The sequence below is a fragment of the Canis aureus genome, chromosome 35 (assembly GCF_053574225.1).
Source record: "Canis aureus isolate CA01 chromosome 35, VMU_Caureus_v.1.0, whole genome shotgun sequence".
Classification (NCBI taxonomy): Eukaryota; Metazoa; Chordata; class Mammalia; order Carnivora; family Canidae; genus Canis; species Canis aureus.
In genome coordinates, this window is record NC_135645.1 from 11,687,891 (window position 1) to 11,705,142 (window position 17,252).

The 17,252-nt window shown below is 40.8% G+C and overlaps 1 protein-coding gene and 1 long non-coding RNA gene across 2 annotated transcripts in view; one reads left to right on the plus strand and one right to left on the minus strand.

The window, feature by feature from the left end:
• The window catches only part of GAP43 (growth associated protein 43), a 101,794-nt gene extending 94,896 nt beyond the window's left edge, over positions 1-6,898 (minus strand). Inside the window, exon 1 of the mRNA XM_077883688.1 lies at positions 6,743-6,898. Within this exon, the coding sequence (XP_077739814.1) occupies positions 6,743-6,772 (30 nt within the window). The 5' untranslated portion in view covers positions 6,773-6,898. The remainder of the gene's footprint in view (positions 1-6,742) is intronic.
• The window catches only part of LOC144305020 (uncharacterized), a 60,865-nt gene that overhangs the window by 27,745 nt on the left and 15,868 nt on the right, over positions 1-17,252 (plus strand). The window lies entirely within an intron of this gene.

The window sequence follows — 17,252 nt, forward strand, 5'->3', positions numbered from 1 at the left end:
ATGCCAATTCATTCACAGAAAATATACGGCATAGAGTCTGGCAAAGAGCATTTTCCTGGAGAGCTGTGGTTGCAATTTGCCCAATATTAACCACAATAGGCCTACTTCAGAATCCAAATCCCTTCAGTCTATTCAAATGTAAGAAGGATAAAGTTGATCTGATTCTCATTCATGTAACAGATATTTGAGGGGCTACTTATCATTTAACCTCCTTTTACCTCCATGAAAGTTTTCCCTTTGTGGAATAGTATTATATAGATACTTCAATGGAAAGGAAAGAAACCCAAGTGAAGGTAAAATTGATTCTTGAGCACAGACACCGGGGCACAGGCCAACACTACATATATTTTTGGAGATTTGTGTATCAGTGAAGTAAATCAGCTAGGAATGAGAGATTGAGTCAAGTTCTATTTGGAACAGTTGTGGAGCAAAGCAACATGTGTGAGTACTGTGGGGTTTTAAAGGAAGGGCAGTGGAAGATCCAAGACTGGTAACCATGTGTCTGACCTGGCACTTTGCTAACTTAAGGGGGTGGACTAATTTGCTGGATTGGTGGGGGAGGAGGACACTGAAGGGAGGTTTCCAGATAGTACCAGTTATGGTAGTTTGGAGAATTGCAATGTAAATTGACTCATTTTTAACCTACTTTCATTAAAAACTGATGGTTGTCATATTTATAGTTTGATAATAAGAATCAACAATGATTGGCTGCATCTCAAAATTTGATGCCAATAGATTAAACAAAAATCTACTAGTGGAAAAAAAAATCTACTAGTGGTTTCATCCATTTAAATATGCCACAATTTAGAGTAAGCCTGGTTTTATACTTATTTAGGAAACATGTTATCCACAGGTAAAACCAGTTACTCTGTGTGTCAAACATTGTAATAGGCCTGGAAGTAGAGAAAGAATGAAGATTCCACCCAAGCAGCTCACAGTAGAGACACCATTTAATGAAAAAAAAAGAAAAAAGAAAAAAAGAACAAATGCTATATAGTGCAACAAGTGATTTAATAGCGATGCTACAAACTATAGCATGGTCACAAAGAAAGTGGAACTTTGGGAGGTCAAGAATGTTTGCTGCAAAGAGCAAACTCTGACAGAGGAAATGGGAATTTTCCAGGCAGAAGGAAGTGTCATGTGGGTGAATATACAGTATGAGCAAAGGCACCAAGGCCTGAAATGCAGATGTGGTATCATATGGTTGGACGAACAGGTACTTGAGGATGGCACTGGAAAGATAGGAAAGCCGAGGTCATGTTATCCATGTATTATAGTTTATAGTTAACAGGGGACCACTGGTGGATTTTAACAAGAAAGATAATATGGCCAGATTTGCATTAGGTAAAGGTAAGTGTGGTGTTCTATGCGAGGAGAATTGGAAGAAAGCAAGATGGAGATAGGAAGTCCATGCAAGAAGCTATTGCTTCCGTCCTGATGAAAGGTAATGGAAGTCGGAACCAGGATATTTGTGATAGAGTTGAAAAGCAGAGGATAGATTCAAAAGCTTTTTACCTAGAATCAAGAAATCTATTATCTGGAATTGAGGACTGAAAGCAAGGACTGCCTTCACATTACTCCCAGGTTCCTAGAGCTCAGAAGCTGGTTAGATGGTGTTATAGCAGAAGGGTTGGAATTTGGAGGAAGATTAAGTGGAACAACACAGAAGACACTGAGTCTGGTTTTCTACATAATGAATGTGGGTGTCTCTGAAATGCCTAGACCTACTAATATCCATGGGTCAGGTGTTGAGGAAAGATATCCAGTCTACAGATTGGGAAATCACCCAAGTGGTTAAACCTCCCAACATGGATGAGATCACCTAGAATTCATGTATCAAATGAGAAGTGGATCAAGATCATCAGCCAGAAGATAACTGATATTTGAGGGGAAAAGAGTGAAAAAGTCAGCAAGGAGGACTAAGAAAAGCATATCTGAGAGGGAGGAGAGCCAGGGCAGCTGGGAGCCCAGTGAGGAATTTCAGGAAGAGGAATGGATGATGCAAAATGCCAAAGAGATATCAAGTAAGATGGAAACCAAAGAGTCACTGGAAGTGGTATCTTTTTTAGGATATGAGAACAGAATAAAAATAAATGAAATAGTGAATAAGGAGTGATAAATAGAAGGAATCACCCCTGATCCGAAGGAACTGCTCGTTAACAGTAGGCTCACAACAACCCTGACAAACTAGCAAGTCCAAGCCAAGACTGACATCGCACAACTTGCAGAGAAAATTTCCTTACCTTTGTATTGATTTTGTCTTCACATGAATTTTGTTTAATCCCTACAAAAACACTTTAGAGTCAGCAAGGTGGGGCTGTTGTTTGGTTGATTTTAGTTTTTTGCTTTTTAGTCTCCAACTTATGGGAGGAAACTGAAGCCCAATATTCATTCAAGATCACAGAATCAGGAAGTGGCATAAACTGAGGACTCTCAGCACAGTGCTCTTCCCAACACTTCAGAGAATCTTAAACTGACTTCAATGGTGCAGAGGCAACTTAATCACACTTCAGAAATTCAGAAGGGAGAAGGGCCCACAATCACTTTCTTGATTGATAGAAGACCCGCTTGGTTGCCTGAATGCCTCTATGATAGCCAATAGGGAAGTGAATAATCAAATGCTGTATCTTTTCTGGAGATGACATACGTATGTGCATCCTTTGAAATGTTCCTTTAATATCAGAGGAAGATTTTAGATTTGTCTTACTTTATCAGTGAGAACAAGGAGAACATTTGGTTAATATATATGCACTACTGTTGACTGAACTCCCCCCCCCTTCTTTATGGGGTCAGGTAAAACTGAAGTATGTGGATTCATCAGCCCCAGGCACTGCATTGACAATTCCACCATGACGGAGGCAAAGGAGACCCAGGCTACTCTCCCTCTCACTGAACAGAAGCTCTGCCATTTCGCATAAAACATGAAAGAAGGTTTCTGTAGTTTTGCCAACTCAGCAAGAGAGAAAATTAACCCTACATTTTCTTATCCCAATTGCCTCGGCATGGGTGTGTGTGTGTGTGTGTGTGTGGGGGGGGGTTCCTAAGTTGCAGACCCACAGCATGAGGGAGAGGGCTCATTGTGTATGCACCCAGGAAGGGATTCTAAGGAATTACAGTCACCAGATAGGAACTCATTTCTAGATTTACCATGAATTTTCTAAGGTTCTCTGCAAGTCTACATAATTTGGCAGGAAAAAAAAAAAAAAAAAAAGCCCTTACATGATTTCTTCTGTTTAAATTTGGAAATGTGTGATAAAAATCACCATTGAAAAAAAAAAAAACAGTTTCAATTATATTAAGTAGAATGCCTCCATTTAATTAATTCACTTAGTCCCTGGGTGACACTGGGTGTGGCTCAGTGAGATTTAGGAGGAATCCAATTTATCACTAGGAGGAATCGGCTGCACCAAGCAGCCAGGCGGCATCCTTCCACACCTTTCCAACACTGCAAGGAAAGGCGCAGTGAGGCTGGCATTCCAAACGACATATCACACTCTCTCCAGATAAAAATTATTTGTTTTACGAGGAAAAAAAAGCAGATGTTGGTGGGATTGAGAGGTGGGGGACGGAGGGGCTACTTGCTTGCCCTGGTTTTCTTTACACTTGGATTACAATTTAAAATCCTTATCTTGAAACAAAGGAAAACAGCTCAGTTTTCTGGCTTTGTGGACACAGATCCCATCTTGCAAGTTTTTCATCATCTGCAGTACGCATGGTAATTACGCTATTTAAAGTTAGCCCCAAGATATTTGAAAATCAGAAACTAATAAGGTCTCAGGGATCCTTTTATTCTATTCCTCCTTTGCCCACTCCTTTACCATGTTCTCATGGCCACCCCGCTCCCATTCTCTTCTTCCTGCTGTAATAATCCATCGTGGTAATTAATGGCTAATAAAGATCCTTTACGCTTTCTCCTCACCCACTGGCCGTGTATTACAACTCAGAAATCCAAGGTTGCTTCTTTATGCGGCTCAAGTGGAAGAGGAAGGAAGTGCAGTCCCTCCAGCCCCCTCCCACGTTTCTGCTGGATTCCATGGGTGTGGCAGCGTGTAGACCTTTGCAGGGTTTTGCCCTTGTTTTATTCCCTGTTAAGGACTAGGAATGATTAATAGACGGCAGGAGGATAAACACAACGGGGTTCAGCCCAATTGAATGATAGAGGATCATTTTACCCCCAAGCAGGAAACCTGTGTGAGACTTAGTACTCACGCTATGTAAATGCCAGTCAGGGTAGTGTGCAGCCCACGCCCTGAATACACCATTTCCTTCTGTCTGATTTAATGGTATCCGAAATACTGACTTACGTGAATGGTGCACAGCAGTACTCCAGAGGGCACATGGCCATGCCACACAGAAGTACACATGCACGAAATGCATGGGCAGATATGACGATTTCTTTACCTTTCCTTTTCTCTCTTGACTACGATTTATGCTAAAACCCATGCAGGCGTGTGGAAGCTGTACAGGGTACACGCATGACCGTCGTACATGAAGTATGCGGATGCTCTACACATTTACATGCGAATTTCTACAACTCCCCAAACACACAATTTCAGCTTTCTCACTTTGCACATCACAGTGAATGCTTGGGGCTGGGAGTGAGATAGAACCCAAGTGAAGGCAGCTGTCCCCTTTTTGGGGGGTAAAGGAAGGGAATACTTAGAGCTTCAAATCCTTTTCTGAAATTATGCTTGATTTCTTTTGTTGAAGGGGGTGTGTGTGTCTCCTTGTATGTGTGTACATGGGGTGGCAAAAAGTTGTAAACCGGCATATTTTTCTATCTAAAAGGAAACCTTTTTTAATGAATAGCATTGGCTTCCTTAGGGCTCCGCCTTCCTAAATTTTATTTCCTCTGCTCACCAGTGGGGTAACCTCAGAACGTTTCCTTGACAGTGTGCTTAACCCAGCCACCTGTATCTATTGCATTTTATGTATTAGAATGAAGGAAGACAAGGAAAGGAAATGTCCTGGTTTGAAAAATGAGCCAATGGAAGCATCAATCTCTGGAACCATTGAGCAGTTTGGGGAAGTGGTGCATGTAAGACTCTCATGCTCTTTTTCAAACACAGCTACACAAACCACACACACAAAACCCTGGAGCGTCTGCTACTTTTTAATATTTATTTATTTATTTATTTATTTATTTATTTATTTATTTATTTAACTTATTTATTTTTCTCTTGCCTCTCCACCCCCCCCCCCCGCCCTGCACCCACTGATCTGATATTCTGCTCCTGTTTCCCTTCCCCTTCCTCTCCTTCTTCATCCTCCACACCACCCACCCCTCACCCCTCCTTCCAGGGCGCTGGCTAAATGTGCAAAGCTGGCAGACTGTTTCTTCACCACTCCCCTCCACCCCCTTCGGATTCAGCGAGTGTATTACAAATTGCTCAATATCCAATACCTGTACAGGAATAATGCCCAAATCCCATCTCTTGCACCCCACCCCAAGGCAATCAATCTGCAAAGGGCTCTTTTGACCTGCCTCCCCTCCCACGAGTATGCACACGCACGCACACACACACTCACCCACATCTCACACCCATTTTTTTCTCTTTAACCTTCGCCAAAATCACTCAAACATGTTCCAATGAATGTTTGAAAGCTTCATTTGGAGAATGCCAGAGCACTGCCGGTTGCTGCAGAACACTGAACTCGTCATTGCTCCCCACCCTCAGCCCAATCAAGTTTCTAAAATGTCTTTCAAGAAATAAGTGAGCAATTTGAAATAGAAGAGAAACCTGGGTAGTGGGGGAGGGATGGAGGGACACGGATTCTCGCAAAGCTCTTATGTGTCCCTCTTCTGATGAAAATGAGTCACCATGCTTATTATCCAAAATGTTAGCCCGGCTCCGGTCACTGACAATCCCAGGAAAGATGCAGGGGAAGGGAGAAGAGAAAAGACCTGATTTCCAACAGGTAATACTCGGCTCGTCTTTCCCATCCCATCGGAGCCCAAGGCTCCTAGGGGCGTGGTCCACCCTCTCCTCCGACCAGCTGGTGCACAATCGGCTACCGATCTTGGGAAGGGGATTTTCTCCCCCTGCACCTCCAATTTCTCCCCCAACCCCAGTTGTCTTTGGAACCTCTTTAAAAGCAAATAAATAAATTTCATTAAAAAAAAAACACCTTCCAAATCACAGTTTCATTCATTCATTGAAAAATAAATAAATAAACCCTTCACATGTTTTTTCCATTAATACCTGCGCCCCTTTGAAGCTCATGCATGTACGAAATAAGGCTTCTTCCGCAGCACATGTGAGAAAATTGCACGACAGAGCAAGCAACACTCATTACAGAATAGGATTCCTTCAACCCTGCCTTTTGCAAATGATTTAAAGGATCGCCTCCCCATCTTGTAGGTAGAGTCTACATCCTTTCCCCACACCCCTTTCTATATCCACACCCGCAAAACCAGAGACCTAAAACGCTGAGCATTCACCAAGAGCCCCTCGCCCCCCCCCCCCAAAAAAATCTCATTTCTAGCGAACCGGCATATATTTTTCCCCCCAACCTCATCCTAATTAGCCGCAGCATTCCCAAACCAAGAGCATGAAAGACAGACAGAATGGAATAAAAGCTGGGATGCAACCATCAGTTACCATATGCTAAGGAAACGCAAGCACCATGGCCAGAGCAGAAGCAGTTAAAAAAAAAAAAATTTTTTTTTTCCTGCCTTTACAGGGAAATATTGTAGTCTGGTAATTTCACAACAGCAAGAAGTAAAAATCTTTAGCTCTACCTGTTTGGTTCTTCTCATACAGCACAGCATGGTTGTATCGTCCCTTGCCTTCTTCCTGCCTTCTCTCCTTCCTCCTCTCTCTTTCTTATTCCCCCCCTCTCCACCTCTTTTCTGCTCGCTTGCTCACTCGCTCTCTCGCGCTAGCGCGCTCTCCCTCTCCCTCCCTCCCTCCCTCCCTCCCTCTCCCTCTCTCTCTCTCTCTCTCTCCTGCTCACACACACCAGGGCAGTTAGCAGCAACTGTAAGGTCCGCGGCTACTGCTCAGCGCACATGCTCCCTCTCCCTCTCCCTCTCCCTCTCTCTCCCTCTCCCTGCCTCTCTCCTCTCTCCTTTTCCCTCTCTTCCCCTCTTTTCTCCCCCTTTCCCTACCCCCCCTTGTCTTTTTCTTCCTTTTCTCTTTCTCAGAATTGTTCACTAGCTTTCAATGACTAATCACTTCCCCAGCCCCCACCCCCATTCTAGACAGTCACCCCCTCCCAGTCCCCTGCCAGCCTCATGAATATTTAAACATCTCCAATCTGGACCCAATTACCCACCGACTTTCCCACTGCATTGAGAGGATGGTGGGGTGGGGGTAGAGAAGGATATTCCAGCCGGTTCAGGAGATTGGATGGAATGTGTTTTAGGGAAGAGGGGCTTGAGGAACGCTTGCATTTCTTTACTAACTCTTCTCTTTTCCCATATCATAAAAGCAAAGAACAGCTTAGTCAGACCTGTACCAATATCAGTTGTAGTTGCTATTTAGATTTAATGTACAGTTAAATAATTGTGAGGATTAAGTTCTCTCAAAAAAATGAAATAATATATAATTATTAATAATTGTGAGGATTAAGTTCTCTCCAAAAAATGAAATAATATATAATTATTAATAATTGTGAGGATTAAGTTCTCTCCAAAAAATGAAACAATATATAAATATCATACACTATGTATACTGTTTTCACTATTCATATAATCTAAAATACATACATTTAAGCTTAAATATGCACAAAGAACGCATCTCGTGTATGCTCTGATATCCTTGAGAAATCCACATGAGTATGTAGCATTTTTAAACATTCTAAGCACTTAAGTTAAGAAATGGTAACTAATGTTCAGGAATTAGAATTCATATCTCAGATCACAGGGTGGTTCTTTTTTTTTTAATTTTTTTTTTTTCCACAGGGTGGTTCTTAATGGACTCACACCTATTTGAGAATTGGGGTGTCTTCTAATTTTGCTTAAAAACCGGAGCATATTTGAAAAATAAGTCTGTAATACTAATGGTGCCCCAAATGATTTTTTACACTTTGGTCAAGAAGAATAAAAGTTAATTGTTATGGGATCCCTGGGTGGCGCAGCGGTTTGGCGCCTGCCTTTGGCCCAGGGCGCGATCCTGGAGACCCAGGATCGAATCCCACGTCGGGCTCCCGGTGCATGGAGCCTGCTTCTCCCTCTGCCTGTGTCTCTGCCTCTCAATCTCTCTGTGTGACTATCATAAATAAATAAAAATTAAAAAAAATACCTTGTAAGAGACGGTTAACTGTATTAATCATTAAGAACTAAATTAAAAAAAAGTTAATTGTTATGAGAAGAAAACATATATTACGATGTCTATGTCTTCAATTCCTTCTATGGTCTTTTATAATTTGAGTAGAGGAAAATACTACTTTAAGAAAAAGTGTAGAATACACAATTTTTAGACATATAGTTCTGTGTGATCTTGAGAATGTTACTGACCCTCTCTGACCTAATTTTTGAATCTATCAAATAGGGATTATAATGCTAACAAGTTGTGAGGACCAAATAATATAATGTATGTAAAGCATACATTAGAATGGAGCCATTCATAATATGTAGTAGCTTACCTCAGAGACTGTACTTTTCTAACATTTGGTGGCATTTTTAAGTGAATACCTCAAAGAACTTATCAAACTATTTCTTATTAGTAATGACAAGCATCCCCAATTAAATACCTCATATTCTTTCTAGTGTCTCCTCGACACAAGCCTAGTTAATAGGTATCAACCAGACAGCTTATTATCATACATATTATCAGGATCACTGAGCTTAATAGGTGCTTAATACATTTTAACAAAATTCAAGGTACATCCATCTCAGAATGGACTATCTCAGAGAGACACCCAAGAGGTGATGGTTATAAATTATCCCCAGAGGTCTTTCTGAGCATGACCTTCTTTAAATCTTTCCTTCCTTGCTCTTTTACTCCCGTTTGCTTCTTAATTTTCACATTTTATGATAAGAAACAGAATTAAGCTCTGAGTTTAATATATTTTTTTTTAATGTTATAATGAGTCTAGTAAGAGCCAGCTTTCAAAAACAACCTTCTATAGATGTAAGTGGTAGAAGAGGGCAAAGAATGAGTAAGAAATGGCTCCATCAGAGACATTCTGGTTATGGGTAAGGATGGGCCTACCTGCCTGCCCAGAGCTGAAGAGCAGAGAAGAAAGGAACAGAGGAGGTGAGGACTGGGGACAAAGGAGAAGAAATTACTTCTTTTGGAGTTTTAACAGAAACCTAACTTGGGGCACCTGGGTGGCTCAGTGGTTGAGCATCTGTCTTTGGCTCAGGTCATGATCCTGGAGTCCTGGGATAGTCCTGCATCAGGCTCTCGGAGGGGAGCCTGCCTCTCCCTCTGCTTACGCCTCTGCCTCTCTCTCTGTGTCTCTCATGAATAAAGAAATAAATAATCTTAAAAAAAAAAAAGAAAGAAACATAATTTGACTGATAAGATCCTTTTGTCAACTATGGCAACGCAGTTGGCCATAGAAAGGGGCCAACTCCTTTCCTTTTCAATACACTTGCCTCAGCCCTCCTAATTATGTCTTGTTTTCCCTTTTATTTTTTGGAAGGAACCTTGGAAACAACATGACATAATGGAGTCAGACAGAGCCTAGAGCTCAAAAGCAGGCATAGGCATGGATGAACGCTGTGGCTAAATACATTAAACCACCCTCTTGGCACCAGTTTCCCCAGTGGTTGACATGCACTGTTTCATCAAATACCCAAAATGAGGGAGGTGTGATCATTATTCCCATTTTGATAGGGATACTAAAGCTAAGTGAATTAAGTACCTAGACTAGGTCACATGGCTAATAAGAGGTAAAGCTAGAACTCCAAACCCTCTTAGCCACTAAGCTACGTGGCATTCAATGGGCCTCCATACCCTATTACCCCTAGTCCTTAGGCAATTGGATGATGCAATGTAAGTTTTTGTGTTGAAATGACATCAGCATTCTGCTAGGACACCTACTGACCCGGACCTTACCTCAGGAGCCATGGAGAACACACTGATGTCCTCAGTAAGCCCTCAGTATACTTCCGACCAAACATCACATACTTCAGCCACCCTCAGGTGCCTCAGTATTTAGAGTCTTTGCTTCTGAGTGCCTCCCTCTGGATATACTACATTCAGTCAATGAACCTCTAAAATTATTTTCCAGGAGGGAGCTCAGAATTCCAAATTTAGTTTAAATATTATGGAATCAATTCCAATACCTTTTTTCCCCGAGCAATGGAGGTTATAGGATAGTAAAAGAATAAGAAGGAGAAAGGCACACACAAGACAAGAAAGGAAAATGAAATGAAATGAAATAAAATAAATACGAGTATTGTCCTGATCCCCACCAGCCAACTAGTCAGTGGATCCACTAATCCTTATCGATATTCTTGCAACCAATCCCAGAAAATGCCTAAACCTAAGCCCTGTGGTTGAACCTCATATAATTTTAATTGGCAGGTTAGCTTCAACAGACTGTCAGGTAACTTCCTAACTGTAGGTTAGGCAGTAACATCATTCTAGAAGAGGGTGAAGAGTGGTGGAGGGCAGGTGCCAGTTCCATTCTCAAATCTCTTTGACTTCATACTAAAGTGATACTGTTTTCATAATACACCTGGAAATCTCTGGGCCTTACTAAGGGCTCTGTCAGAGAGTGGATCATTTTAGGAATAGGTATGGCACTCGAGAGAAGAGTGTCAGATGTGCAAGTAGAAGATATGTTCATCTTTTTACTCCCCCTTTCAGGAGCTTATTTTTTTAACTTTCAGTCTTAGTTTTTTACTTGCTGTATTCTTGGACTAGAGCTGCCATAACAAAATACCACAAACTGTGCAGCTTAAACAATAGAAATTTATTTCCTCACAGTTCTGAAGGTTGGAAGCCCAATGGTAAGATTGGTTTCCTCTGAGGGCTCTATAGAAAGTATCTATTCCAGGCTTCTCTCTGTGGCTTTGCAGATGGCCACCCTCTTACCATCTCTTCACATGGTTATCCTTCTTTGCACTCAAATCCCCGGTGTCTCTGTGTGTCCAAATATCTTCTTCTTAAAGGACATCAGTCATATTGAGTTAGAGCCCACTCCTCTGACCTCATTTAAGCTCAGTTGCCTATTAAAAAACCCTCTCTCCAAATACAGGCCCATTCTGAGATACTGGTTAGGGCTTCAACGTATGTCTTTTGAAGGACCCAATTCAGCCCATAACACCTGCGTTCTCTATCAGTACTTTTGGGCACCACTTACTTATTCAACATTTTCTGTGTTACAAAAACATCCTGCCTTCAAGGAGATGCACACATATGTGAAAAGTGAAACAAAAATGCTGTTTGGACAAAACATGATTCAATGTCAAATGTGTGTTACAAGAATCTAGAACATGAGAGAAATCACAATGGACTAGGGTAGACCTTCCATTTCATGATTTGGATTTGAAAAAGTGCAGAAGACACGATGAGTTTTAGGGAAGGGAAAGGGGTCATGTTGGAAAAGGTAAAATATAGAACGGATCACTGCATGACCAAGGGACTGTCAATATGTCAATATGTAAAAGAGGGGCAGTTGTAAAGCAGGGTCATGAGAGAGAACCTTAGAAGGGCCATAACCAGATGGGGAGAACCCTAAAAGTCAGGCAGAGGGGGTATATTAGTGTCCTAGGGCTGCGATACAAATTTCCACAAACTTGAGGACTTAACATAACATAAATTGATTCTTTCAGAGGTGCCTGGGTGGCTCTTCATTTAAGTGTCTGCCTTCAGCTCAGGTCATGATCCCAGAGTCCTGGGATTGAGCCCCACATCGAGCTCCCTGCTCAGCCAGGAGTCTGCTTTGCCTTCCCCCTCCACCCCTCCTCCCCACTTGTCTTCTCTCTCTCTCTCTTCTTTCTCTCTCTCTCTTTCTGTCCCTCTCTCAAATAAATAAATAAATTCTTTTAAAAATTTATCCTTTCACATTTGCGGGAGTCATAATTTAATGTTGACAGTATTAATTCCTTCTGGAGCCTCTGAGGAAGAATCCATTCCATACCTTTCTCTAAGCCTCTGGTGGCTGTGGACAGTCCTTGGCATTCCTTGATCTGTAGATACATTACTCCAATCTCTGCCTCCATCTTTACATGGGCTTTCCCTCCTTCTGTCTCTATGTCTTTCCCTCTTTTAATTAGGACATCTGTCATTGAATCCAAGATCCATTCTAAATCCAAGATGATTTCATTTCAGGATTCTAAATTAATTATATCTGCAAAGATCCTTATCCAAGTAAGGTCATATTCATAGAAGTGAGGGTTGGGATTTAGATAGTTTTTTGAGGAACACAAGTCAATCAACTATAGGGGATTATACATTAGGCTTGTTATAGGAACAGTTTAGAAAAGACCTGTGGTAATGTTGTATAGCATGGAATAGAGAGAAGGGTACACTAAGACCTGGTGAGAGAATCATGGAATTGTTCTAATGCCTGGTTCTGGGAGGAATGGTGGAGAAAAAGTGAACTGTCACTCACTGAGTGTCTAGCATGTCCCGGATGTTACATATGCCGTCCTTTCCATATTTTGTCTCATTCACCTCACCGAAGAACCTCTTGGAGGGAGAGAAAAATGGAAGGATTGAAAGTGGCTTGGAGATTGGGCCGGGGCAGTGTGGAGATGAAAATACAAAACCCAGATGTGAGGAGGTCCAGAAAAAGGGCTGGTACTGTGAGGGAGGTGATGAGTCAGTTCTAAAAGCATTCATTTTCAGGAAGCATTGAAAGTTTCAAGTGTGTCACAGGATCAGATTGTAAGAAAAGACTCAGAAGTTGTCTGAGCCTGCCAAAGGTTTCCAGGCAGGCATGGCTACATCGGGATCCAGGGGGAGGCGAGCCTCTATGAAATGATGTCACCACATTAATTAGGCTGATAGCATTTCAGTATGGCCTCATTGCCAGAATTCATCCTGCTTCCTGCAGACAGACAGGGACCTGGATGATTTTTAGGACCCTCTAAATCTTTCTTCATCATTCCAAGCTTGCCTCAAATCCCCTCAGAGTTTCTCCTTCCAGCGCACTGGAGGCCATCCAAATCTGTGAGTGGCCAATATCCCAGAACGCAGAAATCTCAGTGAGAGAACCATGTGCTGGTGTCACAGGACGAGATGAAAGACATGTGGCCCATAAGCTAAGACTCAGTAGCCTTGTAACTCCTGAGGAAGTTTGTAATTGCCTGAGTGAACAACTCTAACTCCTTGGCTTATGGAGTGTATTAATAGCAGCCGACGTGAAAATTCCACCAGGTTACACAAACCTCCACTACCAACACAGGGTCAGGGACGGAAATTAGAGCTGCATTTGATTTGGTCATTAAAAGAACCACAGAATTTTCCACATACTTCTCTATTCCCCCTGAAGTTGGGTGATGGCTTATTTGTCAGCCTGTCTCCTCCCTGTAATGCATGTTTCTGGATGGCAAGCACCGTGTCTTTTTTTGTAGTTGTTAGTCTCAGAGGTAGAATTTAGTGATTCATTGTTTGCATAAAACACCCAGTGCTGATTATTTCAAGTACCCTCCTTAATGCCCATCGCCCAGTTGGGTGGGCTCCATCCCTCCACCCCTCTCCCCTCCAGCAACCCTTAGTATATTCCCTAGAGTTAAGTCTCTTCTGGTTTGCCTCTCTCTCTGCTTTTTTATCTTATTTTATTTTTCCTTCCCTTCCCCTATGTTCATCTGTTTTGTTTCTTAAATTCCATGTGAGTGAGATCATATGGTATTTGCTTTTCTCTGACTGCATGTCTTAGTATTTTTTTTTATTTGTTTCTGGTGTCTTCAAGCAGAGGCATAGAGAGATTTTGTGGGACCTAAAGCTTTCAAGACTGAGAGACTTCCTTAAGAAAAGGAATACAAGTTAATTATGAAAGTGGACATTTATTTGAAATAAGATATTACAAGTTATATATAAAAATTGATTTTTACCATAAATATCACAAAATTCAGAAAAATAAATGTGATATTTAAAAATAAGTGCCTGACACATCTCTATAATTCCTACCTATGTTTTTGGCTACATGTTCTTTGATCATCTCTTTGTATAACGATGACTTTGTAAATGTAATATTCTGAAGGAGAATGGAAAGATAATTGAGTCTTTTCCTCTAACACGGTTGATTGGATTTGTTTTTATTCTTGATAGTTGGGGGGCTTAACACATGAGACTTCACATACAGATGTGTTTTTGGTAAAGGGCACAAGCAGTAATACAAAAACACAGGAATTCTGAGAAATTTCAAATAGTTGCTATGGAAAGAGAAAAAATATGCATGATACATTTGTAAATTATGCATGTGGCCTTATCAAATTTATTCCTAATAGAAAAGAACTTCAGTTTTGGTTAGACTTTGGTGTAAACTGAATCTCTCACATTAAATTTTATATAGCTGATGATTGGAAAAATTTTCTACAGACTTTTGGCGCATACGTTTCACATCTTGTTTCTCATCTTTACCACATGACTCAGGTGCTACATGGCCAAAGCCAAGTGATGGTTATATTTCAATTCAACCTCTGGTTCTGCACTTCAGGTTACCATGCCCAGTGAGTTGGCTCACTGTATTCCTTGGAGTCATAAATGGCTAGCAATAACTGAACTGCACATAAAAGCCCAGGGAAGAAACATAAACAAATCCCATTAAACCCAATCTAAATGTAACACCAATACAACCACATCTTACCCAGTTGCCAGAACTGCCCACAGCCATTCAGTACAACCTGACCTGTGGGGAATGTTACAGAGGGGAAGTTTTAGTGGAAACAGACAGAAGTCACGGGCTGTTATTAGAATATCTTACTATTTCAAATTTTATGCAAATGTACAAACCTGTAACTCCTGGCCCATGTGAGTGAGGAGCCCTAAACCTTAAGCTGAATTAGCTTCTTAGTAAATTTGCTTCTGGTTTCTGGTATTGACACAGAGACATTAAGTCTTCAATAAACAGTTGTTAAAGAATAGGAGGGTGGGAGGGAGAAAGGGAGAGAAGAATGGAAAAAAAAAAAAGGAGGTGAGAAGGGGAAAAAGAGAAGAAGGCTGTTTGAACTCAATTTCAAACATTAACTTTCAGAATCCCCAGTTGTTTCAATCTAATTGTGATTTTGTTCTACACCGACATGGCTCTGCTTCTCACCAGCTCCATGCATATCCTGAATCTGCCCCATTCTAAACATCCTTCTGGAGTGTATGTGGCTTGGAGAAATGACAAAATGCCACCTTCCTGGTAGGGTCCAAATATGAGGCTCCCCATTTGTGTTCCATCAAATGTTAACTGCCACTATGTGAGGGATCAGAGAGGTGTTCTTCTCCAAAGACTATATCCCTAAACTCATTACTTTTTATCCTCTCCCCTGTCTTGTGATACTCTTTTATTATTTTTGGTAGACTACAGGCTATTGGGAGGTGTTATATAGTATACAATGTATATAGTTGGATAGTAAGAGAAATTTCAGATATATAGCTTTATATTATTTAATTTGCTCATCTTGGCTTGAAGCATTGATAGATATCACTTAAACATGATTCGTTTCAACCTTAATTCAAACAGGGCAGCTCATCCTATAACATAATGCCTTGGTTTATTTTTCTCCTTGTTCCCTTTCCCCAGTCCCACCATGATTCTGTCAAGACTAGAACTGAGATTTTTTTTTTTGCTTAAACAACTTTGGTCCTTTTCTGTCTGAAATCCAAGTCTACTCTCCTTTACATTAAAATCCTTCATAGTGAAGCCATCCAAAACATACTTAGGTGGCTAATGTACTCTGTCCACAGAATTTTCTTGAACAGACTTCCCCGTTCTCTGTCTTTAAGTCTCTGGGATATTTATTTCCAACAATCTTCATCTGGTATTCCTTTAAATCCCTTCTAGTACCTTTAGATCCCCCAAATTCCTCTGCTGATTATTTGGCTTTCTGTTCCCAAGTTTGTATTCCTTCCTTCATCTCAAAGCCCCAAACTTCTGTCAAATTCAATAACAACAAAAAATTCCACCATTCGAGATTTAAGACTTTTTGTTGTTTGAAATACACTTCTCTGAATTTCCAAGGCAGAATTAACATGTAATAACTCTCCCAGGCCATCTATAATTGTGCTGTACTTTAGTCCACACCCTAGTCTCTTTGACTCACAGAAAGACATTCACTATTAGAAAGTGATATTATATTTGTATTAGCTTATATACATTTAATCCATTTATTTACAGTGTTCAGCATTGAACGTTTTGAGTTACTGAAATGGAAGCTCAAAAATGTCATCTCGTCTATCTCCATGCCACTAACTAATGACTGCAGTTTTATTTACTTTTTTCAAGATGAGAGAGTCTCTCATTAAGATTTTGTCATGTTCATTCCTAATATCTGATATATTAGAGGAGTCTTTTCCCCTCATTTAGCATATTGTCGTCTTCTAGGGGCTTTCATCAGAGTGGATGTGTTTAATGGTCTGAAGGATAATGAGAATATGGGGCCCCTCTTAGCAAGTCTTCAAATAATAAGTTTCACAGAAACTGGGCTCTGCATGCCTTCAGTCATTTGCATTGTATGCTTCTGAACTTCAAAGGTTCCAGAAGGTTGGCTGATACCCATAAGGTCATCTGGCCCAGGACCTCATCTGATGTTACCAAATGATAAAACATCCTGTGCTTGAAGGAAAGCACGTTACTTTCAAAGCTTTTCATTTTTGAACTTTTGACAATACTTAGGATATACGTTGTCCCTATTCTTTCCTATAGAAATTGAGATTTGTCTCCCACCTGTTAGTTCAGTTTGTAAACCTTGGGCCACCTAGGACAATATCTCTTTCACATACTATTTCAGCAAGTGTTTAAATATAGCTCATTTATATTCCCTGCCTTTTGAATACTAAGCATCTCTTGAGCTATTTTTCTTTCTTTTTTTTTAAGATTATTTATATTTATTCATGAGAGACACAGAAAGAGAGAGAGGCAGAGACACAGGCAGAGGGAGAAGCAGGCTCCATGCAGGAAGCCTGATGTGGGACTCGATCTTGGGACTCCAGGATCACGCCCTGGGCCGAAGGCAGACATTCAACTGCTGAACCACCTAGGCATCCCGAGCTATTTTTCATTAAACAAGATTTTGAGTCCTTTCATTCTGATTACTCTCCTATCTTCTTTTAACATACATAATTTATTGATATTCCTTAAAATGTATCATCCTTACCTAATAATTATACTTATTAGGAAGGGAGAAAGGAATAAAT